The sequence below is a fragment of the Desmodus rotundus genome, chromosome 9, assembly GCF_022682495.2.
Source record: "Desmodus rotundus isolate HL8 chromosome 9, HLdesRot8A.1, whole genome shotgun sequence".
In the NCBI taxonomy this organism is placed as follows: domain Eukaryota; kingdom Metazoa; phylum Chordata; class Mammalia; order Chiroptera; family Phyllostomidae; genus Desmodus; species Desmodus rotundus.
In genome coordinates this window covers 111,067,979-111,094,917 of record NC_071395.1, presented here as the reverse complement: position 1 = coordinate 111,094,917, position 26,939 = coordinate 111,067,979, and the positions used below count along the sequence as shown (strand labels likewise).

The following is a 26,939-nucleotide window of genomic DNA, read 5'->3' as shown; positions in this document are numbered from 1 at the left end:
CCGTGACAGAGCCCCTGGGAGACCCTCCTCCCACTCCGCCCAGCGCCCCAACTCAGCCCAGTCACCTCCGACATGCCTGCCGGCCACACAGGCCCAGGTGGCCAGTCCCCACCTCCCACCTGGTGAAGCCCCGAGGCAGCCAGGCCCTTCCTGGCCACCAGCTGCCGGGCACATGGGGCCAGGAGAGGACCAAGCCCAGAAACCAGCCAGGGTCCCCACCCACCCAGCACCCAGCCTGAAGGCCCCTCTGTGGGAAGTGTCAGGGGCCAGAGAAAGAGCCTGCAGGAAAGGAGGCTGCAGGCAGGGGACCTGTTCTTAACTAAAAATGGAGAATTTTCCTCAAGTTGTCCTCAGCAGAACTGCTCAGTGTGGGAGGGCTGGGGAAGCTCTGCAGACAGCCCAGAGCTGCGGGGGCGGCCAGGGAGAGGCTCGGAATTGTCACAAGGGCCACCTACACCCCACTGAGCCAGGCAGAGGGCCCGTGGCCTCGGGCTCCTGGGGAATTCCAGGAAAGGCCGGACTGAAAGATCCCTGCAGCTCGGACACAGAGCCATTTTGAGATCTGCACCAGCTCCATGCTCTGCGTTTGGTCCCGAAACAACCGGGCCCAGCAACCCCAGCCCCCAGCAGAGCTGCGGGCCCCGCCAGGGCGGGCCAGGGCAGGCCAGCCGGCCTCCCTCCTGGGCAGAGGTCAGGGACCTCGGCTCTGGTCACATTCCTCCGTGGCCGAAAATGCAGCCGCTGGCAGAGCCTGCGGACGGGGCTCCCAGCGGCCTTCACCCCACTCTGCACCCCATCCGGGAGCTGAAAATGCCAGCAGGAACCCAGGAGACTGGGTTGGCTGTGTTGTCTTTCTTTTGGACAATGAACTTTCAAACATAATTATCAATATATCGCTCTTCGAATTCTGAAAGCAACTGATGTGCATCAGAGAGAATTTGCACAACAGAGCAGGCCTCGGGGAAAAGCGGCTCTGAGTCCAGGGCCCAGCCCCCACCACCAGGGTTACCGCGAATGTCCCTCCAGCCCTGTCGCTGTGGACGAGGCTCTGCATTTGTAAACGCAGGAGCTCCTCTCGTCGGAGCAGCTCCACTCACTGCACGTCCTTGCACCCGTCCCTAAGCTCCTGGTGGTTCTAAAGTTCTGGTTCCAGATCGTTCTTGGCTCTGACTGTTGACCAGAACCATTCCTGTAGTTTGGTCAGAGTAGCTGCCCGCCCCTCCCTGCCTTTGGAGGTTCTGGTTCCGGGAGGGCTGGGGGGGCCCAGCAGCCAGGGCGTGTCTGAGGGGCAGCGGTGGGAACCACTGGTCCCTACCCCACCCCCCCTGAGAATCCTGTAAGAAGAAATCCAAAAGCACAAGCCCTTCAGGGGACAGCCCTGGCCAGGGACCTTGGAGCGGCCAGCTCCACAGCCCCGCCGCCCTCACCTTCTGCAGAGCCACCCTAGGTCAAGGTCGACACCCAGCCTCAGCCGCCTCCCTCAGCTCCCAGGTCAGCCCCACAGTGGAAGGACACACTGGACAATGCTGGGGGCAGAGGCCCCTGGGATGGGGGGGGTGTGGGTCACAAGGTCCCCAAACCTGGCCCAGGGCCACACTGTGTTTACATCAGGCAGAGAAGGTCCAAGCTGCCCAGGGCCTCCACAGTAACACACGATAAAAGTCGCCTGCCACAGAACAGGGCAGGACAGGGGCGCAGGCTGGCATCCGGGAACCCTGCCAGCCCCCTGCCAGCCCCCCGCCGCCACTGGCGTCTCCTCACTCCTCCCGAGGGCAGGGACAAGGCTTATTCACGTTGTCCCTGCCACAGATGAAGTATTTGGGTGCCCACAAATTCCTACATTGAATCCTAACCCCCCACGCCATAGTGTTAGGAGATGGGGCTGTTGGGAGGGGCTTAGGACACGAGGGTGGAGCCCTCACACACCGGTCAGTACCCTCCCGAAAAGGACCCCTCTGCCCTGTGAGGACGCGGCAGGAAGATAGCATGTTCGAGCCCTCGCCAAACACCAGGCTGCTGGCTCCTTGATCTTGAACTTCTAGCCTCCAGAACTGAGATCTCAGTGTCTAGCGCTTAAGCCCCTCAGTCAAAGGCCTCTTGTTATGGCAGTCCAAGCAGATAAGACAGCCTCCTTCCCCACCAGGGCCTGGGACCCCGCCCTGCACGCCCTGCTCATCAAAACAGTGTTCCTTCCTTGGATCTTGACTAGTCAGCATTTAGTGAGTGCTTACTGTGTGCTGGGCCCTGTTCTAAGGGCTACTGTTACGTTAGTGCGTTCAGTTGCCATGACCACCTGAAAACAGTGACTTTTATTCTCATTCCCACTTTACAGATGGGAAACTAAGGCAGAAAAGCTAAAGACTCACCCAAGGTCACAGTGTGAGCGAGGGTGGGGCCGGATCTGAGCCAGCATGCTCACTGTGGCCCCAGGCTCCCAGCCCGGCCCCTAAAAGCTGGACTCAGAAGCAGAGAGCAGGCTTCCTCACCAGTCCACACCTACCCCCCCAAACCCCCAGCCACCCTGCAAGCTGTTTGCAGACACAGTCATCGGGATGGGGCAGAGGCAGCCCCCCCAAACCCACCACTGACAAGCAGACTGAGACTCTCAGCCAGGCAGGGTCATCCAGTGTGAGGCGGCAGCAGGGGGGCAGGGCTCCGCAGTAAGGGTGATGGGCAGTGCAGGTACCGGGCCGGGAGGACCTGCAGTCTGCCTTCCCGTGCGGCCTCGGGCCAGCTGTGGCCCGAGTGAGCCTAGGGCCCTGGCCACCTTGCTGGCCTCAGGAGGACAAAGTGCCCAGCCCAGTGCCTGGCACATAGTAGGCACTCAACAAAGGAGAGAGTTATGAAGAAGAAGAGCCAGCTTGGTCAGAGGAAGTGCCTGGGAGTGAAGGGGGAACAGCTGGAGGGCCTGGACTTGGGTCAGAGAAGAAGAATGCGGGGGGCGGGGGGGGGGGGGGGCGGGTTGGCCAGAGGCTGACAGCTGGCTGCAGGACAGTTGAGTGCAGGGGCCTGACTTTGTCACGTAAATATTAGGAGAAATGTAAATATTTGAGTCCCTCCCCAGAGTCCCCATTGCTCCTTTTGCCCCAATGCTGGGGTTTCCCCCGAGCCAGGACCTGGGATGAGGGCAGCAACCCCGCAGGGAGGGGACACAGCTCTGCCTCCCACCTCCCACCGCCTCCCTGCAGGGCCTGCAAAGGTAGGAATGAATGGTCACCTTCCCCACCTCCCCCCCAAGGGACCCCAGGCCTGCCCAGGGTTTCTTTTACAGTTTAGCGAAAAGCAAAGCAGCCCTTCCTGAGGTTTGCTGGTGGAGGCCAGGGGTAAGGCAAGCCGGCTCCTCCTGGGGCCTCTCTCCCACCTGGGTTATTCACCACCACCCAAGGCCCTCCAGGGAGGCAATATGGAGCCTGGATCCTCTTCAAGCTCCTCACCTATGATTGCAAGCACAGCCCGCTTTCCCCACCTCCTGAGGGTTCCTGGGCCAGGTACAGGCACAACAGGGTCTCCCAAACCGAGGACGAGTTGGCGGAAACTGCAAAAGGAGCAGCCAGCATCACCTGCCTGGAGACCCTGCCAGGACTCTGCTCAGGTGCCCTGTCCTCCAGGAAGCCCTGCCCAGCCTACCCCTCTCCTGGGCTCCTGCCCAGACCCTCAGGACCACCGAGAGCTGTTGAACAAACAGGTGAGCCGACTGCCTCTCCCACCCCACGATCCCCTGGCCCACCAGAGGACAGCCGGCCCCGGCACCAGAACTGAAGGGAAAAACCCAAACCCAGCCGCCTCCCCGAGCACACCTCCCTGACACTTTCAGTGGGGGACAGTGGGCAGGGGCCTGGCCTCTCAGGGAAGCCGCTCCTCCATGTGGACAACAGGTCACGCCGCCCGCTCAGAGACAGCTTCCCGCACCCAGGGAGGAGCCGGCGGGCACAGGATGAGACCCTGCCTGGGAGACCATGCAGATCCACCAGGCCGCTGGCCTTGGATGGTCATGCCACAGCATCTCCAGCCCCCCAGGAGTGCCTGGGGAGGGGTGACAGCAGAGGCCTGGACCTACAGCAGGCTCACCCTGCTGGGGGCTCGGCTCTCTTCCCACCAAAAAGAAAGATGAGAAGGGCCCCTCAGGTTACCTCCCGCAGGCAGATCAGGGGCTGTCAGTGGTCCAGGGGCCCCCCTTCCTCACCCCTGGGGGACCCTCAGCTGTGGCTACCCACAAGGAGGCGCATGGACCCCCCACCCTGACCTGGGGACAGCGGGAAGACCAGCAGCAAAGATGGCCATCATAGGCAGCGCTGCCCCACACCTGGCAGGGCAGGGAGAGGCTGTGGGGGCGGGGCGGGGCGGGGCGGGGGTGGTGGGTGCTGGACTCAGAATCACGTAATCAGGAGACCACCTGATACCAGCTGCCCAGGGCTGGGAGCTCCAACCCCTCCGTGTGGAGTGAGGAAGAGGAAACCAGTCCCCAGGAATCCCCTGGTTGGTCAAAATAAGAACAGGCTGCACAACAGACACAGCTGCCTCCCCCACCCTATCCCCTGCAGGAGCAGGCCTGAGGCCCTCACCCCATCCACACCCAGGGAACAACCATCATGGAACCCCTAGTCAGATGGTCCCTTGATGCTACAGCCCCAGGAAAGGAGGGGGGTGGGGGAACACCGGGCCTGCCTCCCCTTCCCCACTTCACCAGGCTCCCAGGTCACTACTCCATGTGTTTGACCTGGCCTTGGGGACAGGGACACAGGAAGCTCTAAGCCGGGGCGGGGGGGGGGGGGGGGGGCACACTAATGAGTTTAAGGCCGGGCCCCTTGGTTTTCTGGATTTTGCAACAGGGGCCAGCACTGGCTTCCCCAGCTGGCCCTGGGACCCGGGGGAGACGGGGCCGGGGACTGCAGGGGCCTCAGGGACTCGGGAACAAGACTGGACGCAGACAAGCACAAGGAAGAAAGAGGCAGGTCAGAGCCTGACCCCAGGCTCCTGCCCCCCCATAGCCTCCTGTTCTCACCCAGCTCTAGACAGCGCCGGGTGGGCGTGGGGGGCTGGCTGTGTGCATTCTCTCCCACCCCCAATCAAGGCCCCCCCCTCCTCTGGTACCTCCCCCTAAATTTCCGGACATTGGCAGCATTTTAAAAATGACAACAAACTTGGAGTTTCTAGGACGTGTCCTGGCCCCGGCAGAGCAGAGGCTCGGGCTCCGTCCAGACCAAACCAAACAGCCCGAGCCCAGAAATGCCCCGGGCGCCAGCAGTGTCTGCCGGCCTGCGTCTCCTCAGGCTTCTGGGACCGTTCTCCAGAGAGCTCCAGAGGGTTCGGCTTCACACGCAACTCAGAGAGCCTCCAAATTTGGGAAAAATCCGAGAGGGCTTTGGAAAGAAAGCCACCGTCTGACCATTTTTCCTCAGTGGCTTTGTCAAGACAAGGCCTAGGAACTCCTTTCCCGGCTGGGTTTCTGGGATGAATCAAAAAAAAAAAAAAAAAAAAAAAAAAAAGAACCCTCCTGGGGTGTGGCTCCCACCAGAGCCCCAGCTGCCCAGAGCTCCCCACCCCCCCTCTCTACACACACCGCCAGGTCTTGGCGGGTCCACTGCACACAGCCCGCTGTTCAGTCACAGTGCAGCCCTGCCCTCGGGGGTCTCCAAACCAGAGGGGAGCGTCTGCTCGGGCCTGGCAGCGAGGTGGGCTCCTTTCTGGGTTTGAAGGCCAACATGGATCCCCTGAACCTGGAACCCGGGACTCCACAGCCAGCCCAGTGCTGGTCTGTACCCCAGGGGGCTCTCTCGGAGCAAAATGCCTGCCCACCCACCCTAGGGCATTCATCTGGGAAACCAAGTGGGGGGGCTTGACCTCTGACTGTTACCTCCCCTGACCTCTGGGCCTGCAAGGAGAAAGAGGAGGAGGGACCCCGTTCTGCTCAGCCATACCAGGACAGGAGGGCTATGGCCTCCCAGTGGGTAAGTGGAGGCCACAGTGAGCAGGCAGAGAAGCCCCCAACTCCTACAGAGCAAGCCCGCCGTCTACACATCCATATTTCCCCTGGTGACCCTCCATCATCAGGGGCCAGCAGGGCAGCCTCCCCCACAGATGAGGCCTAGGCAAGTACCCACCATGTGCCAGCACTGTGCCTGCTGCTGACCCAGGGGCAACAACTCTGGTGGGTTTGTTTTCCAGGCACAGGGGCTCCCATGCCCTCGAGGGCCAGAGCTGCAGCGCTCACTGGCACCGGTGGAAGCGAGAAACACACAGCTCTCCCCCAGCCAGAGACAGGACCGCTCTCCTCGCTGGGCGCCAGGCTCCGCACCCACACAATCAGGGCTCTAACAGGCCGCTGGACAGGCTGCACTCCCTCCCGGACACCGGTCCTTCCTCACCAACACCGGTCCCGGCCTCGAGTGCCTCTTGGGAAGGCTGGGGGCCAGCAGAGCCTCAGGCAGGTGGCCTGACTGCCTCCCTGTCCTTACTGCAAGTCACCCAGCACGAGCCCATGTCACTGTCCCCATGTAGCCCTGTAGGTAGCCCGTGGTCCACCCACCTGTGATGCCCTGGCATGCAGGGCATGGTAGAGAAGGCTGGGCCAACATCCCCCGAGAAGGCACCCCAGGACCCCAGCCTCCTTTGTGACAGGGAGAATGTGAGTATCTGCCGGACTCAGGACCCCAGGCAGGCCCTGTGGGCACTCTGACCCTGCAGGGCAGACCGCACGGTCCCCTCGTCCCCAGGGGCATCAGACAGGCCCTTGCCTGAGCCCTCTGCACACATGCCGTCCCCCTGACCGGGACACTCAGGCATCCACGCCCCCGTCCCTCAAGAGCACCCACCACGCCCCCAGAGCAGGACCTGGGCTCAGTGCTGTACAACTGTCAGAGGTGTTTCTAACCCCTCTCAGCAAGGGGGAAACTGAGGCCGGCCCCAATCCACACTGCATGCAAAGGCAGTGTGCGCTCGCCCTCCTAAGCCTGGCTGTCGCTCCACAGAGTGGGCGGTCCCATGCTTGCCCCCACCTCTGCGGCCCCCCCACCCTCAGCGCAGCCCAGAAGCCAATCACAGAACTGCTGCTGCTACCTGGCCCCTGCACCTCTGCCCCTCCTGGTCCCATGTCCCCGAGGGACAGGAAGTGCACCAGGCCGGTGCTGCTTCGGTGGCTGTCAGACGCTAGGAGAGCTCTTAGCTGCAGGGCCATCATCCCGGGAGGCGTCCTGTGCACAGTACCATGCCCCAGCCCAGGGGACCCTCTCCCTGCCCCCATCTCCTGTCGGGCCTGGAGCCTGCTCAGAGGGTCCTTAGAGGAGACAGCGGAGGGGTCAGAAGGGCTGGCATCCTCTAGGTGACAGCATGGCTCTGGCACCAGAGAGCCTGGTCTGGTTTCTGCAAACATCAAGGGCTTTCCGGATTCTTTCTCCGTGTGCAAATCTGGTTACGACAAACACTGCCGGGAAAGCGGGCCCACAGCTGGCGCTAGGGCAGCTTTTGCTGCACAAAGGCCGGAGCTGGGGCAACCTGGGCGATAATGGGCTCGGCCTGCATTCCCTGAAGGACCCACCGTCCAACCGCCCGTGCCTGCACTGACCCACAGCCAGAGAGGGGGCGGGGCGCCCCTCCCACCACCCCATCATATTGGCAGTGACGGGCGCTGAGGCCACCTCTAGGCCTGTTTGTCCCAGGAAAAGTGGAGAACGGGACTCTAAAAAATCACAATGGCAAAGTACAAAGTAGTATTCTGGCCCCTACATGGGGGCTTGCCGCAGAGCCCCAAGATCATCGGGGAGGGGAAGGCCAAGGCGGGTGCGGGAGGTTCATGTTTATGGAGGGCACCGCCACCCTCTCAGTCCCCGGGGGCGGGGCCTGAACTTGACAGACACATCCAAAAGAGAAGACAGGCTGAATCCCAGGGCCACCTCGGTGACAGAACTAATCTCAGGCTCAGGTACGGGTCCTCAAGGGGCGGGCACAGACCAGGGACAAGATGATAAAAAGAGGTGGGTGCCCCGCAGGGCAGGGGACAGATGTGCCCAGCACGTGAGGTGCCTGCTCCACACACACCCCGCCCACCCAGGGCAGCTGCCCCTCCGGCCCCAGCACCCCCCACCCTCCATCCCAGGGAGCCTCCAGCTGCCCTGCAGGGCATGCTGCTCTGGCCTGGAAAGCACCACAGCCCCCGAACGTCCCTGAAACACCCTTTGGCCTTGTGGCAGGATGCCTGTCTACTGGGACTGAAAACCACCCGGGGGCACCGGGTCTAAGACCTCACCCCTGGGGCCTCCATCCTCTGGCAATTGATGTGAGGGAGCAGGTCCTCCATCCTCAGACATGACCGGTCGTGGTCACGCAGATACAGAGAAGGTGGCAGCTCTTCCCTGGCCCCTTTCACCCTGCCTTACAGAAATCCTCACCGTGCAGGCGGCGGTGGCCAAGGCCCCCTGACCAGCCCCCAGAAACAGACCAGTGTTCCTCTGGATAGATCTTGCTTACTCCGGCTGCCTCCCCAGGACAATCCGGGCTCCCGGTGGCACTCCTGGCCTCCACAGCCACCAGTCGGCCCCTCCTCATGCCCCAGCCCCTTAACGGACCAGCTTATTCCAGCCTCCCCTGCTTGCCTTCCTGACCAGACAGGAACACTCTCCTCCTGCCTCCAGAAATCAAGTCCCCACTTCCCCTCAAGGTCCGCCTCCTCCATAATGGCGTCTGTGCTTAGCCAGCCGTGACCTTTGCCTGCCCCGTACCAGGCACTGTTGCTCCAGGTCCTACCCTCGTCTCCTTCCCCACGTCCTTCCACCCAAGGCTGTCAGTCCCCAACAGCCAGCCCCACTCCAAGTCCCCAGGGCACTTGGGCAGGCCGCCTTTCTGGTCCCTGCCCTGGTAGACTCACACTCGGGCACCCCTCCACTCGGGAAGCTGGGGAGCTCTCGTGCCTGAACCCCCATCCTCGGAGGGCTTTGAACTTTTCGGGGCACACGACGCAGGTCCGGGGCTCCCTAACAGTGAGAACCCAACCCTGAAGTCACAGGACTGCCCACTGTTTCCTGGGATGGTCTCCAGGAGGCCACTGTCTCCGACTCAAGTAGAGGGTCAAGAAGCCGCCCGGGTGGCTCTGTGGTGGGGACCGGCCCCAAGGCAGAGGCACAGAGGGTCCACATGGCATGAACTGTGACAGCTGTAGGACCACACCGCCCCAGAGCGCCACCTCCCCACCCTGCCTCCAGGCACCCAGCAAACCCCACTCTTCCTCACAAATCCCACCACCAGCACCTGGGCAAACCTGAAGGGGGCAGCCTCTCCTGTTGGGCTAAGTCTCGCCCTCGGACCTTTGGGGGGGGGCAGTGGAGAGAGGAGCGGCTGTGGAGGGCCAGCTGGGCTGAACCCAGGTGGGCAGGTGAGACTCCGGACACCCAGAGGCTGGGCCGGGTTCTGCCTGTGAAGGGAGGAGGACCTCCGGGCTTAGCCTGGCACCTGACCGTCTGTAATTCCTTCCAGCCCAGCTTGCCCCACACCAGCCCACCAGAGGGCTCTGCCCAGGGCTGCCTGGGAGCCCCTCTGAGGGGAGGGGCGGGGCGGGGGTTCCAGGTCCCAGCAGAGGCAGGCCCGCCCCTCCAAATCCGGCCCCAAGTGCTGGAGACTATTGTGTGAGCTTCCCTTCCGACCGCTGTATTTACTCCCCAGGACGCGGAGCCTGCAGGCGGTCACGAGGGCTCACGAAAGCGGGAGAGTGTGCACGCGCGCACACACACACACACACACCCAAAGCCGGGATGAGGGGCCAAGCCTCTCCATACTCCATAAACCCCTAGGAGGAGAGGGGACCCAAGTGCACTCCCTACTCGCACGCAGACTGCCTCTTCCCCACGCTGCCGGACTGTGGGAGGTGGCTGAGGATGTCCCCCGGCCTGCGTGGGAGATAACGGGGCACCCTGCCCAAGACCTCACGGTGTCCACTCGGTGGCCCGCCCCAGACAGATTCAGCTCAGCCCAGGACGAAACGGGCGTGGGGGAGGGGCTTGTCCTCCCCGGCTGGGGGCGGGTAACCAACTCCCCAACTCCCCTGACCCGCGGCAGGGCTGAGTGGCCTTCGAAGGCCCACCAGAGTACCGGAGGGAGGGGGCTGAGCAACAGCCCAGAGGGAAACTGCACGCCCGCCGCCTGGTGTTACGAGGAAGCCCCGTGAGCCCTCGAGGAGGTTGTTGTCGCTCAGCGCGCACAAACAATAAAAGGAAGGAAACCCAGGCGGCAGCTGTCCCCACACTGGGTCCTCTGCGTAGGCGACGCGGGGCGGGGCAGGGGCCGCGCAGCTGGAGGGTGCCCCCTCGGGGGTCCCGCCTCCCCCTCCGTGCACCCGTCCAGCCCGAGCACTCCTGTGGCCGGCCGGGGGCACCCACCCACCTTCGAAGTCCGAGATGATCCCGTCCAGCTGCGCGTTGACCGCGGGGTCGGACATGGTGGTTCGCGGGCAGCGCGACGCGCAAGGCGGCAGCGGCGAGGAAGCGCCCCGGCCGGCCCGGCCCTGCGTGCTGGCTGGGGCGCCGCGCCCGAGGTCCTGCCGAGGAGAGCTGGCCGCGGAGCCCCTCGGCCCCCGGGCTCTGCTGAATGAATGGGGGAGGCGGGCAGGCGCCGGCCTCCCGCTCCTGGCGCCCCCGCCCCGCTCCGCCCCCGCCTCCTGGGCGGATCAGGTTCCCCACACTGTGGCCCGGCCTCCTGGGCTCCACTGGCTGCTCCGCCCGCCTGTCAAGGCTGGGACCTGGGGGGCTGGGGCGAGAGATGCCACCGAGGGACAGCCCGAGTCCTGGGCGCCCGACCCGAGTGCCTCCCTGCGCCCCCACCGGCCCACGCCCAGGGGTCAGCGGTGCACTAGGCCAGCCCCCTTCCCCCAACGCCCTGCTGAGGCCAGATGTGGGCGGATGTGGAGTCGTGGGGGCGGTGCCGAGGGGGGTGGGAGGGAAGACATCATTCCCCTTCCCTGGGGCGCAGAGTTCCTTCTGCGGGAGGTTTTATTTACGCAAGCAAACAAAGTTGGCTGCCTTTGCCTTCCCGCGCTCAGCGCCTGCAAGGGTTAAGCGCTCGGGCTGGCTGCCCGCAGGATCCCAGCCTGTTGTTGGCGAAGAGCCGAGGGGCTAGCGCAAGCGTCACGTGGCCCGGAGGGGGGACCCCCCTTCAGCAACTCCCCACCCCCACGCTTCCACTCGGGGTCGCTGCTGCGCCCGCGGGGACAGATGACAGAAGGCGCTGGCCCAGCGGGCGCTTGAGGCAAGGATGGAGAGAGCCCTTTCAGAAGAGCCAGGGAAGTGTACTCCCCCTACCCTCCACAACAAGCGGCTTTTGGAAGCCAGAGCACAGACCTGGTCTCACGTAGTTATTAGATAAGGAGTTAAGATTAGGAAGGAGGCTGCGGGGCAGGGCCGGGAGGGAGGGTGCTCCTGCTCCCCTCCGGGTCTGGGCCCCTAAGCTCTAGGGCAGTTAACATCTACACATCCCTATCCCTTCAACAAACATTGATTAAACCCTATTACCTACCAGGCCAGCAGGTCCTAGGGGCTGAGGACGAGGGGATGGGTTGGAACTTGGGAAGCAACAGGATCCTGTCCCCAGGAAGGGCCATCCAGGTCTGGAACTGACATCTGGGTGGGGGGAGCCTCTTGGACACTCCTGCCTGCTCACCCTCACTCCCTTAGACCATGGCCTCTACCCAACGTCGGGGGCGGGGGGTCAGTGGGAGAATTCACAGAGAATACAACACTCGGAGCTGGTGGGCAGTGTGGAGTGCCCAGAGTTCCTCCTAGTTCTCAGGTTGGTCACTGCCACGCCCCACCTCGCCCCCCCAGTTCTGACTGCAGGGGATGCTGAGGCCCGCCTGCCTCCCCACCCCTGGGGGCCTCTTGCTGACAATGCACCAGGTTGGGTGGGCTTTTCCAGCAGATAGAACTGAGTTCTTCCTTTTTAAGGAAAGCAGCCACTCCCTCCCTCATGCTTTGGATATTTTGAACTATTTTCAACCAAGTGAGTTTGTGGACAGGGAGCTGCAAAACCACAGACATCTCGGAGGCGCGCACACCCTCCTCGGCCCGGGTGCCCGCGTTTCAGAAGCAGAGTCACCACTGTCAGGAACGGCCCCCGGTGTCTTCCACACCAGCCGGGGCATTTCTTGTCTGAACACCAGTACCTGAGCCTGCTCAACAGTGCAACCACGTGGGACACCTGCCCACCCCATTTTTGGGAGGTTGGTGGTTCCCAACCCCAAAGAAACAGCCTCACGCCGCAGCCGCCTGGGAAGATGCGGGGTGCCCTGGATGGCCTCCAGCCTGGGCCACAGCATTATTCTCCAGTGTTTTCATAAAAATCACCTGGTGAGCGTAGACACACCCGTGTGATTGTTGTCCCCGAGGGCTGGCACGGGCTCTGCCAGATTAGCATAGGGGCGGCTTATTGTGCATTATTTCATGGCCATTCACAGAGGAGCTAAATATACTTGGGCTTATCTCCTTGGGGAGCCCAGCCAGGGTGCACGCCTCATCAAAACGCTCCCCAAGGGGAACCCAGAGGACAATGGCAGGGGGGAGTCGACCTAGGACGCCAGAAAGCGCCCCATGCTGGCGGACTGCTCCAGACCCCATCCAGTCTGCCGCCTGCCTCCGGCCCTGTTCTGCTCTAACCACTGTGGCCTCTGGGGCCAGGCTGGACGCCTCCAGGTAAGGGGCTTGCCTGCATTCCCCCCAGAAACTGCAGCTGGTGCTCGGCCACGCTGCCGTCCCGGTCCACCCTTGTATCTAACCGGCTGCTCTAATTGTACATCATTTATTTCCTCTTTTTTCCCTGTTCTCGGAGATGGGAAACAGCTGGGCACCACCCTTCAAGTAATAATTACCTCCTCCAACCAAAGACAAGCCAGTCGCTCCTTGGCCCTCTCCTTCTTGGCTTAAATCATCCAGCCTTTAATCATGCCCCAGCCTTTGATCCCTCCTGATGGCTGTGTCCAATCCGGGGCTCCAGGAGCTTAACAAGGCCTGATCCCGGTTGGGGGGTGCGGGCCCCCACCCCCCCTTTCCCAGGGCGTAAGCAGGCAGGGCGGGGGGCTGAGCAAGTGACACCGGCGGCGGCCCTGGGCAGATAAAATGAGCAGCAGCAGCCTCAGGGAAGGAAAATGAGCTGAAATTTGGCAAGAAAGATACAACCGTAAGGCCTCTGCCTTCTGGGATGGCACGGTCCCCCGAGGCCAGGAGAGAAGGTAGGAATAGAGGGCCACCGGAGGGGCCGCCTGCCTCGCAGGTCCACCATGCAGTGGATGCGCCCTCCCCAAAGCCAGGTCCATCCGAATCTCAGGATGGGGCCTGACTTGCTGTGAGGGTCTGCACAAAAGTCATAAAGACAAGGATCTCCAGGTAAGATCCCCTTGGATTAGGTCAGGCCCTCACCCGAACCCAGTGTCCTTATAACACCGAGGAGACAGAGATGCAAAGCAGGGGCCTCGTGAAGTCGGAGGCAGACACTGGAGTGATGTGGCCACAAGCCAGGAACCCTTGGGACCCGGAAGCCAGGAGAGGTAGGCAGGATTCTCCCCTCGGGCCTGAAGGGGGAGCGCAGCCCTGCCAGCACCCTGAGCAGGGGCTCCAGCCTCCAGAAATGGGGGAGAGTCCGTTTCTGCGGCATCCCGACCCCAGTGTGCAGTCCCTTGTCACAGCGGCCCCAGGATGTGAATACAGACCTCAAGACCCCATGTGAGTCATTCTCTTGCGTCAAAGCTGCATCTCCCAGAGATATCTAATAGTCACAGAACCTGTCCCGGGCCACCTCGGCTGTCCCACAGGTGGCAGTCCTGAGGGCATTTGGGGGACAGGGCATTTGGGCAGCAAGTTTGAGTGAGAAAGGCTGGATGCCAGGGACGGGTGGAAAGGGACAGTGTGAAGTCCAGTTCGAGCTGTTCTGGAAATGGGAAGCAGGCTGATGAGAAACCCGCAGGTCAAGCCTGGGTGGAGGGAGCTGGCAAAGCATGGGAAAAAGAGGGAGGGAGGAAACAGGGGCGGAAACAGCCCTTTGGCACGTACATCGGGGTCCGTGACCCCAGCTCCATGCAGCCTGGGGAGCAGAGGGAGGATGGTAGCCGAGGGCCCAGCCACTCTGTGCTTTTGGACAGGACGCCCCATAAGTGGCTCATCTGCTTTGTCACAGACCTGGGCTCCTCCAGGACAGAGGCCACAATCTCAGCTCTGCCTGGGCCTGGTGCGTAGTACGGCTTTCCTGAGCTCCAGAGCCTTGGAGCCATCAGCCACTGGACCTCCCCCAGCCCGGGAGCTCCCTGGGCCCTCCATCTCCATAAATGGCACTTGCGTCCACCGGGCAGGCGGTCCAGCCAGACATCTCTGTGTCACCCCCAGGCCTGTCTCCCGTCCCCCTGCATCCTTAAGTCTCTACCTCCCCTACGTGCGTGCGGAGGGAGCAGCCTGCTTCAGACCCGCAGCACTGGCTCCAGCCCAAGCCCCTCCTCCCACGTCAGCACCAGCACTGGGGTCAGGGACAACCACCACCTGACTTGCAGCATCTGCCTTTTCTGCACCGTACATGCCCTTGCGAAGGTCGAGCTACCAACGTGACACCCTGGGAGGTGGAGCTGGGCAGGGCCGTGCAGGAGCCACCACTGGCAGCATGTCCACAGCGCGAGGGGCGCCGGGCAGCCCTGACACAGCAGACCCTCAAGGGCGTGTTTACCCCTCTGATTCTGACGCAAGCGCTTGTGAGTTACTGAATTTATATCGTGTAGGCCTAACGTGACATTCAGTTTTTCTAACAGAGCGATGCCTTTCTTGATGGTGGTAAAAACAGAAAATGTACCGTTTTAGCCGTGTGTAGGTGTCCACTCAGCGGCATTAAGCACTTCCACGTTGTTGTGGGACCATCACCAGCATCGTCATCGCCCCAAACCGGCCCTCCGTCCCCACGAAACTCCAACTCTGCTCCCCTCCCCCGCCCCTGGCCCCTCCCTTCTACCTTCTGCCCCTGTGAATGCGACCCCTCCAGGAACTTTCTGTGAGTGGGGCCGACCCCTCCAGGAACTTTCTGTGAGTGGGGCCGTATCATATCTGTCCTTCGGGTCTGGCTTATTTCAGTGGGCAGAACGCCCCCAAGGCCCACCCCAGCCGTAGCGGGCAACAGGATTTCCGTGCTCCTCCAGTTCCCCCACCCGTGAACGTGGGGGGACCCACGGGTCTCTCTGAGTCTCCACTTCTCATTCTTTTGGGTATTTACCCAGAAGCGGAATCACATAGTAATTCTATACTTTAATTTAAAGTAATAATTTATGTATAATTTTCTAAACATTATGTATTTTATAAAATGTAAGCAATATACTTTTACATAATACGTCGTTAAAACTTTAGTAATGGCCGTGTGTAACAACCGGCTCCCCAAATGCCTCCAAAGTTAGCGGGCACTCGCCCCACGGCCATCCTCTCCCTCCTGAGTCCCTGCAAAGCCCCCTGACTGGCTGCCCGCTTCCCTCCACCCAGAGCTCAGCGAGGTCTAGGAGCCCTGGCTGGTGGCCCGGCATTTGTTTACTGGCGCGTCCAATGGGCTTTTGATCAGCAAATTCAGAAGTCTGGGCCCCCCACAGGCTTGGTGAGTTATCACCCAGATACTTGTATTTTGATGACTCATATTTTATCCCCTTTTGTCCTCACTTCACGTAGTCCCACAACCCCGTGTTCCTCCTGCGGCCCCCCAAACAGGGCTTTGGAACGGGCTCAGGTCCCCAGCGTCCCAGCAGCCCTCTGAGGCCTCATGTACAGAGAGGGGTGGGGGACGCTCAGTGTCCCCCCACCCCCGGCTGACGGGAGACTGCCGCTGGTCCTTGCAGCAGCTCTGCAAAGTCACACAAGGGGCCTCTCGGGATGGGCCAGCTGGACAGCAACCCAGCCTCGAAGCAGCGAGCAACCACGCCAGCCTGCAGACTCCTCCCCTGGGACTGCCAGGACATTTGGCTAGCCGCTACCTGGGAGGGCAGGCTGTCCCCAGGGGCCCGCAGTGTCCTGGTCTCCCTGCCACTGTTCTCCTGCGGGCACCCAGCTCCACAGGCTGGGAATCTGGAGGCTGCCCGCCACAGGGCTGAGTCACCGGCCTGCCCCAGTTCCACGTCAGCGGGAACAATAGCATTGGAGCACAGCAGCCGGCCCTCTGAGGCCACACTTATTTTTAAAGTCACCGCAGTGACCGAGGTGACGTCGTCTCTGGGAGCTGCCCGCCCGACGGCCACCTTGGACTGTGGCCACGTGACCTAACAATGCCCCTGCCCAGCGCCCTGGCGACACCCAGCACGCAGGAGGAAAGAGGGCTGGAACTGGGAGTGGCGGCCATCGACACGAGAGGGGAAGGGAGCAGGAACCTCGCCCCGCCCCTGCACCCTCTCAAGGGAGCTTCAAGGCTCACCCTGCACCCACAGCCCGGCTGAAACCCACCTCCACGCCCACCCCAACCCTGAATACGTCCGGTGAGAGGGAGCCCAGTGCCTGCTATTGCTGCTTTCTCAATCTTCGGCCAGCCTGAAATAGAGACAGAGCTACTGAGGGAGAGGGGAGGAGGACGAGGCGGAGAGGGAGAATGAATTAGGGTCAGCCTGACTGGCCCTCGGAAGAGGCGCCCCACTTTGCTCTCCCCCGGATGGGAGCAGCAGAGAGAGGGCGTGAAGGTGTGCATGACCCACAGCTCTCCACTGAGAAGAGGGCTGACACGCTGGCCCCCCAGGGAGTGTTGGCGGAGGGGCTCCCGGGGGGTGGTCGCCCATGGGCCCCCAGCAAAGGCTGAAATCTGATGGTGGAATCTGATGGTGGAAGAGAACTGGTTTTCAGTCAAATGGTCACTCTGAGCAAATGTCCCGGAAACCAGCCCACGAAACCAGAGACTATTCTAGAAGCATGAGATCGGGGAGGTGGCAAGCGTCCAGGCAACGTGAGCTCTGTTCCCTCTTTAGCCAGAGGCCTGAGGACCTCTGGGTGCTCTAGGACGTCCCCCAGAGGGTCAGGGGGAGAGGGGACAAGGCTGGGCACCTCTGCCAGCCCCCGTGCCTGCCCTCTGTGGCCTCAGCAGGGAAGCCACAGGTGTTTAGGGACAGAAGCTGAGCGGGCAGGTCCCCAGCCCTGGGCCTCTCCATGGAAGGACAGAGAAGAACAGGGCTCATTCGCCAGACTCTCGGACACACTGTCCGTCCTGTGGACGAACAGATCAACGACGGCACATGGGGCCTCCCCGTGGGCTGGACTCTCCTCCCTCGTTCCCAGCCCACCATGAATGGAGAAGAGGTTTTGTGTCCCCGGATGTACCCCTCGGCCCGCTGTGACCCCCAAACGAGAGGGTGGCCACGGTACCCGAGGTGCAGCCTCTCCTCTGGTCTTGGCCAGAAGCCTTGGGAACAGAGAGCTCTGCGTGGGAAGGAGGCAGGAAGAGCAGGCGTGCAGGCCTGCCCCGCCACCGCGATGTGGTGTTGCTTTCCTGGATAATGAAGTGTCCCCACCCCGAGTGCAAGTGCAGGCTGGAGCCAGCCAGCAGCCAAAGCAGCCTCAATGAGCCGATTGTCCTCCGTGTGAAGTGGCCTGGGGATTGAATGGGTTTGCTATTAACACACTTGCCTGTCCCCTTCCCCGTCACCCCCAGCATGAGTCACTCGCCATGACTGGTCCAGCCAGCAGCCCTTGCCAGGGGTCGCCTGCTCTAGCTGGGCGGTGTGAGGGGAGGGACCAGGGCAAAGGACAAAGGCTGCCTGGCCTAGGGGCCGACACAGCTTCCCATGGACTGTTTATACTGGGGTGCTCCTTAAGCCAGGGGAAGCCCCCATGTGTCTCTTTAGCTCTTGGGGACCTGGGCAGCAAGGCTCCACCCATCTGGGGACAGGCAGTCTCCCCGGACATGCCTGCACAACTCCAGAACCAGTGTGGAAATTGGCCAGAGAGATGGGGACAAGACGACCCACGGCCTCTGGGGCCGATGGGCACCCCCTCGCCTCTGGGACCACAGCTGCTGGGGCGCCCTCCGGAGGAGGGAGGACACGACGGGCCCCCAGCCCACGTGCCCCAGATGGGCCACCCTCTCAGCACAGCTGTTCTCCAGCGGAGAGAGGTGCCTCACTCTCAGGAACAGGGTGGAGACACTCCAGACAGGGCCACGTCTGCACGGCCTCAGGGACCGTGGCGTCCAGGTCTCCGTGGTGAGTCCCATCCACAAGACCACAGAGCTGGCTCCGGGTCCGCCAACGCTGCCCAAGAGAGCAAGCACAGCTCTGGAGCCACACAGCATGCAGGGCAGGACAGGGCTGGGGGCGGCCTGGGGGGCTGACCCACCGCCCCAGAGGGAAACAGACCCGCGCCCAAGTCCGAGTGCGGCCTGTGGTGCCAGCCCTCCACTTTCCAGTAGGCCAACATGGACATTCTGGGCCGGTGAATCACCGCTGCTGGCGCATCTGGAGAGGGCCTGTGCCCGACCCCCACCCGCAGAGAGGAGCCTGCGCACACGGCCCCCTGGGCCAGGCCCAGCGGTAAGAGGTTTCTCTTAGATTCTGAGTCACCTCTTACCCAGGAAAAGTTCAGGGGTGTCCAACCATGGACTTAAAATCTCAGCACCTATGTCTCCCTTCCTGCAGAAGCACACTGCTTTCCTGGGGCCCACCCTCTCATGCCATCTGCAGCAAAGCCTCAGCCGTCCAGAGCGCCACACAGCCGAGACCACCGCTCATCCTGCAGGCGTCCCGACCTCCCCTTGCATCCCCCGTCTCCAGACCTGAGCCCCAGGGCTGCCATGCAGGACGGTGACTGGAGACAACGCAAGAGCTTCAGATGGGGCTGAGCCCCGTTTGGTCGGAGCCCCTCCTGAAGCAGAGCTCTGTGCTCAGACCTTTCGGGGAGGTTTTCCGTAGGAAAGGACGAGAGACGAGGCTGAAACTGTGACGGACTGGTATATATTTAACAACCCGCTCGGTGGACAGGGGCGGGGAGGGTGGGGAAGCTCCATGTTTACCCATCGCGTGGTGTAAACACTCCCAACCGACGGCAGTGGAGGACCAACAAGCCACCAGCACGACATCACCAAGCGCAGAGCTGGCAGGGACAAGCACACCACTGGCCGAACCTCTCAGATACGTGTAATGTATTCCTCCCTGGGGAGCATGAGGAGCCTCGAGGACCCTTTGCCGCCGGACCAGACGGCTGGGGCAAATAGGGGTCAGCTGGCCAGCCAACCCGGTTGGTTTCCCAGGCTGCCTCGGTGCTTGGCTACGATGACGGACTGGCGAGGTCTGCTCCCCCGCCACAGGTCATAAGGATGATCACGACTTACTTCGAAATGCACCAAAAATCAAAACAAGGTGGACACGTGGCCAGACGGAAGGCTGGCTAAGGTGATGAAGGTGGCCTTGTCCGGTGTTAAAGGTAGAATCGAAGTGACACGTACGTGAGTGTGCACTGTAAAATGTCCCCAACTTCGCCGCATGTTTTCACCACAGACGCAGGTAATGGGGGGCCACTACAGCTGTTAGAGCAGGGGCAGACCGCCAGATGTGGCACAGTCGGAATTCCAGCCTGGCGAGTGTGGATGTGCCTGCTCTCTCCCCTTCTCAAGTCGGCAAGAAGGACACGGGCCTTAAAGATTCAAAGGCCCCACTGTGCCATCCTGCCCACCCTCTCCCCACTGGGACCCAGAAGATTCTACAGGTGCTGCGGGCCAGCCCACGTGCCAGCTCTCCAGCCTGCCCTTCAGGGCACAGTGCCGGGCCTACGCAGATGCCAAGTGAGCACCAGCCCTTCCCCCCTACCCAGTCTGGCCGCCCAGCTGTCTGGTCGCCAGCTCCTTCAGCTATGCCCCGATGACCCCGCAAGCCCCCAAGTTATAAGTAAAGCCAGTGGTATCTCAGTAGCTGCCTCTCCGTGGCGCTGCCGTCCCATCCCACCAGCATCCCAGCCTGACACCGTCCCCGTGGTCCGAGACCCCTTCCCGGAGCTGTGGTGTCTCCTGAGGCTGTGCCAGCCCACCAGGCAGGACAGCCCCCCACTCTGTGCCGGAGTCCCCACTCAGAGAACCAGGGAGAGGAGAGGAATGGAGGGGCCGTCTGGGGCACCAATTACAGTGCTGGTGGCAGTGCAGGGGGGAGGGGAAGGGGGAGGAGGAATAAGAGGACAAAGGAGAAGGGGCTCTCTCCGGAAGGCGGTGTGCTGGACCTCTGCCCCAAGCATTACCTGTATTATTACTTCCCCTAACCCTCAGGACCCCCCGTAGGAGCCTCTCCACGGCTCCCATTTCTCCACAGGACACACAGGTGCAGGGGCGCCGAGATCCCCAGGTGTCCGTGGGGTTGCTGGCACAGGGACCCAACACACCCACGTCCATCCACATGGACCTAGCAGGCTCCCGGGCAGCAGGGGCGTGTCTGCACATGTCCCGTGGGGGCAGCTCTTCGCACATGTGTGGCTGACAATCACCCACATGTCCATGCTGGGGGCCTGGCACATGGCCCCCCAGTGGCAGGGCGCTGGTGTCCCCAGCTGCTGTCCTGATGCCACGCGGAGACGCTGTCCAAGGCAGGACAGAGAGGGCCACTGTTTTCAAGGTCACCGCTCCCCGGAAGGGAGATGCTGGGCCAGGGAATGGGGACAGGCGTTTGGGCCAAAGCCATCAGCTCCCCATCATCAGGGCCACAGGGAGCCCGACCCGTTCGTTCAGCATCTCGATTGAGTGACCACGACACGCCACGCAGCATGGACCTGCGGGCGACCCAGCTGTGGGAAGACACTGTTGTCCCTTCCCGGTGGAGCGGGGCTGTCATAGTCACACAGCCCTGCATGGACATCCTGGTTTGGTGAACTTATTAGCTGGTGGAGTTCAGGCAAGTTGCTCGGCGTCTCTGAGCCTCCGCTTCCAGGGTGACAGGTGGCAGAGGCCAGCCGCAGGCACCCAGCCCGAGCCTGGGCAGCTCCGCAGTGACAAGTGTGTGCTGCCCTCTGTTCCCCACTCCCCAGGGGGAAAGTACACAAGCAGTGACTTACCCACACCCGTCCTGAGGGCGGGGACATGGCAGCAAGTCCCCTCAGCTGCTTCTCCCAGAGCCCCTCTGGGAGGGAACTATGGGCTCGAGTGTCATTTCCTCTCTGGACAGCTGCACCAGCCCGGGTCCATAAGCAAGGGGACTAGGGGGGGTGGCCGGCCACTTGATGGCAGGAGGAGCTGCTGGGGGTGGGCTTGAACCTGACCAGTAACCTCCGGGAAGTAAGGGGTCATCTGGGCGTCCCTCCAGCTGGAAAGGAGGCTTGAGCTGTGCAGGGACCTTTGGGGAAATCCGGTTCCCGGCAGCTGGGCCTGTCCAGAGGGCCTCGGCTACAGGAATGCCCCTCGGTGCCCACCGCAGAGCAGGGCCGAGGTGAGGCCCAGAGCAGGGCCCTGGCCGGAGGAGACCTGCTCTCGTACCACAGTAGAAACAACGACCACCGGGCAGGCTTTGCAGTCGGCACCAGCAGCTGAAGAGAAAGAGCAGGGGAGGAAGCGTGGGAGGATGACGCCCAGCCTGACCCCGATCCCAAAGACCAGGCCCAGTTCGCAGGTCCTGGGGCGGGGGGGCGGGGCCGGGGGGACCCTGTTGTAGGCACATGCCCAGTAACGTTACACTTTGAAACTCAAGTTCTCATAAAATAACAAGGGCCTGGGATTGGCAGCGACCTCAGAGGTCCCTTCCACAGCATTCCTGAACAGTCTCCACACAGGCCCTGCTTAAATACTTCTGGGCCTGGGGAACTCACTACTTTGCAAAATGACCCATTCCACTGTCAGGAAATGAAACTCATGAAAAAAGGCCTCTTTATGGGATGCGTCAAGCTCCACTTCCTAGTACCTTTCAAGTTTCTGGGGCTGCTTTTGTATTTTGGAGAAACTGAAAATAAACCTTCTCCTCCAACAATGTGGAGACAGTGACCAGCTCTTCTTTCTGAGCCTCCTGTCCAGGCAACCGCCCATCCCCTCCTCTGACTCTTCCCGAGCCCGGTCACCAGGCAGGCCCCTCACCCAGGGCCCGCCCTCATCCATCCCCACCCTCCTTCAGACCGGGCCTTGGGGAGACCCCTCTGCACGCCAGGCCTGTTGTGGGTTGAACTGTGCTCCCCCACAACTGCCTGAAGCCTGAATGCCTGGAACCTGTGAACGGGACATCGTGGGGAAATCAGGCCTTTGCGGATGTGATGAAACCGAGGTTCAGGCGTCCCGCCTTGGGGTGCCCTACGCCCCACAGCTGGAGTCTCTGTAGGAGAATGAGTGGGTGATCTGGACACAGACCCACGGGAGGCCCAGACCGAAGTGACACAGCCACAGGCCACAGAGCGCCGGCCGGCACCAAGAACCAGAAGGAGGCGTGGAGAAGACTGTGCCCACAGCCCCAGAAGGAGCCAGCCTGGACTCCGGCACCTGGCCACAGAACTGTGAGGGTGTAGGTTTCTGTTCTTTGAGGCCCTGGTCGGCAGTCATTTGTTACAGCAGCCCCCACACTGATCCGGGGCCTGAGCAAGGGCGCAACGGCATGGTGTCCTCCCCTCACTGCAGCCAAAGTCCACATCTGTCATTTCGTCTCATCCACAAAGTCACACGGCTGTTCACCCCAAGCGCTGAGCTCCGGTCGGCACACACCTTCGGACTTTCCTGCATCCCCGGTCAGGGCAGCCCCACCGCTCACCGAGCACCCGCTGGGGGCCTCCCACCACCCTGGTGCCCTCAGTCCACTCGCTCCGGGCAGCTCAGTGCCCTCCTCTGACCCCGAGGTACCAGGGTTGGCCAGAAACCCGTATTTCCACAGGTTTCCCAGGCGGCTGGGGCCAGCCCCCTGCACTCGGGCAGCTTGGTGGGTGACAGCTGAGGCTCCACCACGTGATGACATCCTGGCCCTGGCCCGGGACTCCGGGAGAAAGGCCGGCCTGGACCGTGGCTGCTCCAGACCCGCAGAGACACTTTTGATCACAAATGCTTGTCCTACACCCTCCAGACCTTGGGACGTGAGTCGCCAGGTCAGACCCTCAACCTCACTGGACACTTCGGGCAAAGTCTGCTCTTCGGAGCAGGAGCAGAAGCCCTCCCCACCCCACCCCCACTTTCTGTTCCCCTGAACAAACAGCAACAGCAATGGGATTTCGTGCCAAAGGCGGGGCCTGCAGTTTCCCAGAGGCCAGCTTCCTGCCAGGCCGAGGTGCTCTGTCAGGAGCGCTCGCTGAGTGTGCGTGCACACGTGTGCATGCACTGCATGTGTGTGTGTGCACATGCGTGTCCCTCCACGTGCAGCCTGGGGCAGGGCGGGGAGGCTCACGGAAATTCTTTCTGGTGGTCAGGAAGATAGAAAAATGGAAGATGAGAGCTGTGCACACACACACACGTGTGCGTGCTTGTGTGTAAACACGTGCACACATGCGTGCGCACACCCCCCCCCCCCCGGAGGAAAGTCCTTCCTTGTCTGCTGCCTTGAGGGGACCCCAGGCTCCATGACACAAGACTGGGCCTCGCTAACCGGAGAGCAGACAGGCCGGAGCTTTCCCGCCGCCCTCACCCCGCCCCACACCCCCGTCCCCCGTGGGCAGCCCTCTCCTAGGTGTGGCCGGCCTGCTCCGGGCTCCTGGGGCACCTCCTGTTCCCAAGGCCCCACCCGTTTCCTCCTCTGGGCTCCTTTAACCCTAGGGCTGCCTGCTCGCCCTGCACGTCTGCACTTGGGTGTGAATCATTTCCTGCACACACACACACACACACACACACACTCTGGCTCAGCAGAGGAAGAGGCTTCTCTCCCTCGTCCCGCGTGCCCTGTCCCTCCTCCGGCACAGCTGCCAGGGGCCGGAGCCCCACAGGGCCCGATGCTCACCGCGTGGCTCTCGCCCCAGAAGGCCTTTTCCTATGGACCAGCTGTGACCCCTGGGCCCAGCCAACTGTCAGGCAGCTCCCGGGGACCCACCGCAGCCTGCCCACACCTGCCCCGAGCTCCTGCCGCCCGGTCAGCTGCCGCCCCAGACCCACTGCCTCCACGCTCTCGGGAAGCGACTTTCTGCCACCAGTTGGCTTGCAGGCGTCTGTGGCAGCCACAAGCTCTCCAGCAAGGCCGGGGCCCCAGACTAAGGGAGGTGGGGGCGCTTCTCCCGCACCCTCCCTCTGCTCCATAGGCGGTAGCTGCTTCTGTGTGTGCGTGGGGAAGTACCCACAGCACAAAATTCACCACTTCCGCAACTTTTGGGTGTGCGTTTCAGTGGCCTTAAGGACATTCACGATAAACACTTAGCGCCCCGATTTTGTCCCCTACCCCGCGCCTGGTACACATACCTGTACACACATCTGAACATGTGCACGTATCTGCCCTCAGTTCTTTGGGGTCTATAAAGTGGAATTACTGAATCACGTGGTAATTCTATGTGTAATTTTCTGAGACACCGCCAAACTATTTCCACAGACACTGCACCCCCACGGCAGGAGGTTCCAGTCTCCCCACGTCCTCACCAACCCGTGTCCTTTCCTGGTTTTTTCTTTGATTGTTTACGACGGCCCTCTGAACGGGTGCGAGGAGGGGGGTCTCACCGTGGCGTTCATTTGCATTTCTCTAACGATCGGTGACGCTGAGCATCTTGGGCATTTTCGTTGGCATTTACGTCTGTTCACGTCCTTTGTCAGTTTCTTCAACAGGTGGTTTGTGTTTTCTGTTACAGAGTTGCAGGATTCTGCATAGATTCTAGCTACCGGTCAGATACATGGTTTGCAAATGTTTTCCCCGGTTACGGTACGCTGTTGGTGCACGGAAGTTCTTACTTTGGTGAAGCCCCCGTGGACCTGTTTTTCTACTGTTGCCTGTGCTCTTGGTGTGGCAGCCAAGAAATCGCAACCAGCTACAAAGTCACGGAGCTGTCCCCTCTGTTTCCTCCTAAAGTAGCTGCTTCTCGAGTTTGCTGCTTCCGTCCCCCTGGGTCCCCTGAGCCTTCTCTCCGCCAGCCACCCTTTATCAGATAACAGTTCAGTGCCTTGCCCTGCGCCGTCCTCATCACTGACGTGGTTTCTCCTTCCTGCCCGCGCCCTGGCTGACACCCCAGAGTGAGCAGGAGGAAGGAACGCAGGTGAGGGCAAAACCAAAAAAGCAGAAAACAGGAGGACAATAAAGCCAAAGTGAGTTCTTTCAGGAGATCTGCAGGTCAGAAAGCTCATGGCCAGACCCACGAGAGGATGGGAGAGAGAGAAAGGGGAGCAGCCATCCCCAGCTTTCGGACGGCAGAGTTAAAGGGCCCGTGACCATCACAGTCCTTGTAAAGGAACATGCGGCCAACTTTATGTGAATAAACTCAACACCTTGCATGCAATGGACAAATGCCTTCACAATACAACTTTACCAAAACTGACACAAGTGGAGGTAAAAAAAACTGAATAGCTCGCTCCATATGTTAAGTAAATGTAGTATGTTTAAATATTAAATTAACTTAATATATTTAACACAAATGCCTAATTTGCCATTTAAAAACACTTAAAAAAGAAACCACTAGGGACAGACGGCGTTCTTGACGGATTCTACCAAACGTTTCAGGAAGAAAAAACAACAACAATCTAATGCAAGTTTTTACAGAAAAATGGAGGAGGAAATACTTCCAAACTCTTTCAATGGGACCAAAATAACTCTGACACAGACGTCACCAAAACTAAGAAAAATCACACACCTGTATCCCTCTGGAATCTACATAAAAACTCCTTGACGAAACCCTAGGCAAACCAAACCCAGCAATACGTAAAAAGGGTGACAGGTCACGGCCGTGCTGGCTGGACTCACGCCGGGAGACAAGCTGGTGTGACCTGTCAAACACCGACCCCGGCAGCTGGCCCGTTCACAGGGCAAAGGAGACAACGGTCCCGTCCACACCCACAGTCGTGCCCCCCTATCCACAGGTTCGCTTCCCCCCATTTCCCATGCCCACAGCAACTTCTGCCCAAAAATACCACACGGAAAACCCCAAAAGTAAACGATTCTATAAGTTTTAAGTTGTGAGCCTTGCTGAGCAGCGTGATAACATCTCGCTCCGCCTGGCACTGTCCTGCCCGGAGCTGTCCTGCCCGGAATGCGTACCGTCCTGTGTCCCGAGTCACTATGCGGCTATGCTACCTGCCTGCTGGGCACGTGGCAGCCCTCTCAGTCCTCAGAGAGACTGTCCCATGTCACAGTGCCCGGGGTCGCGTCGCCCTTGTTTTACTTAACCGTGGCCCCAAAGCCATCGACCTGGCTTTTATTACAGTAGGGCTGCTGTACCTGTTCTTTCATTATTAGTTATTGCTGTGAGCCTCTCACCGTGCCTGGTTTACACACTAAACTGTACCGTAGCCACGTGTCGGGAATGACACAGTGTATACAGGGTTTGGTGCTGTCCGCGGTCTCGGGCCTCCATGGGGGATCTTGGAATGTAGCTCCCGGAAATAAGGGGGACTACTACACGAAAAGGTGTTTACCAAAGTCGATATCCATTCGTGTTTGGAAACTCCAGCAAATTAGGGAGAGAAGGAAGTCCCCTCAATCTGCAGCTAACGTTCCGGCAGAAGGCACGGAGGCACCATCACTGCTTCAATTCCCCGTTGTGCCGGCAGCTCCGGGTAGTGCGATGGGCCAGGAAGGGAAATGAAAAGCACAAAATCAAGAAGAAAAAAATAAAGCTGCCTGTTTTCAGATGACAGGTGTTTTACTTAGTAAGTGACAAAGTATCTACCAAACAAGCACTACGAGAAGGAATAAGTGGCCCTGACAAAGTCGCAGGATATAAGATTTACATACAAAGTTGATTGTATTTTCATAGACAAGCAGCAAGCAGTTGAACGTGACACTTAAACTAGATACTCAATGTACAACAGCACCGAAAAAGTAAGAGGAGTGAGTGCAACAATGGGCATGAAGATCTTTTCCCCGGAAACTGCAGGAAAGGGTAATTTTGTAGCGGTCGGAGAAGCAAGAGGAA

General features: G+C 60.9%; 1 protein-coding gene across 4 annotated transcripts in view; it reads right to left on the bottom strand.

Moving 5' to 3' along the window:
* SEPTIN9 (septin 9) overlaps positions 1-26,939 on the bottom strand; it is a 130,451-nt gene that overhangs the window by 71,410 nt on the left and 32,102 nt on the right. The window contains exon 1 of one of the 4 annotated variants that reach the window (XM_045190158.3): positions 10,369-10,694. The exons of the other annotated variants lie outside the window; for them this stretch is intronic. Within the exon in view, the coding sequence (XP_045046093.2) occupies positions 10,369-10,423 (55 nt within the window). The 5' untranslated portion in view covers positions 10,424-10,694. Of the gene's footprint in view, positions 1-10,368; positions 10,695-26,939 lie in introns of those variants that run through there. 4 annotated transcript variants of the gene reach the window in all.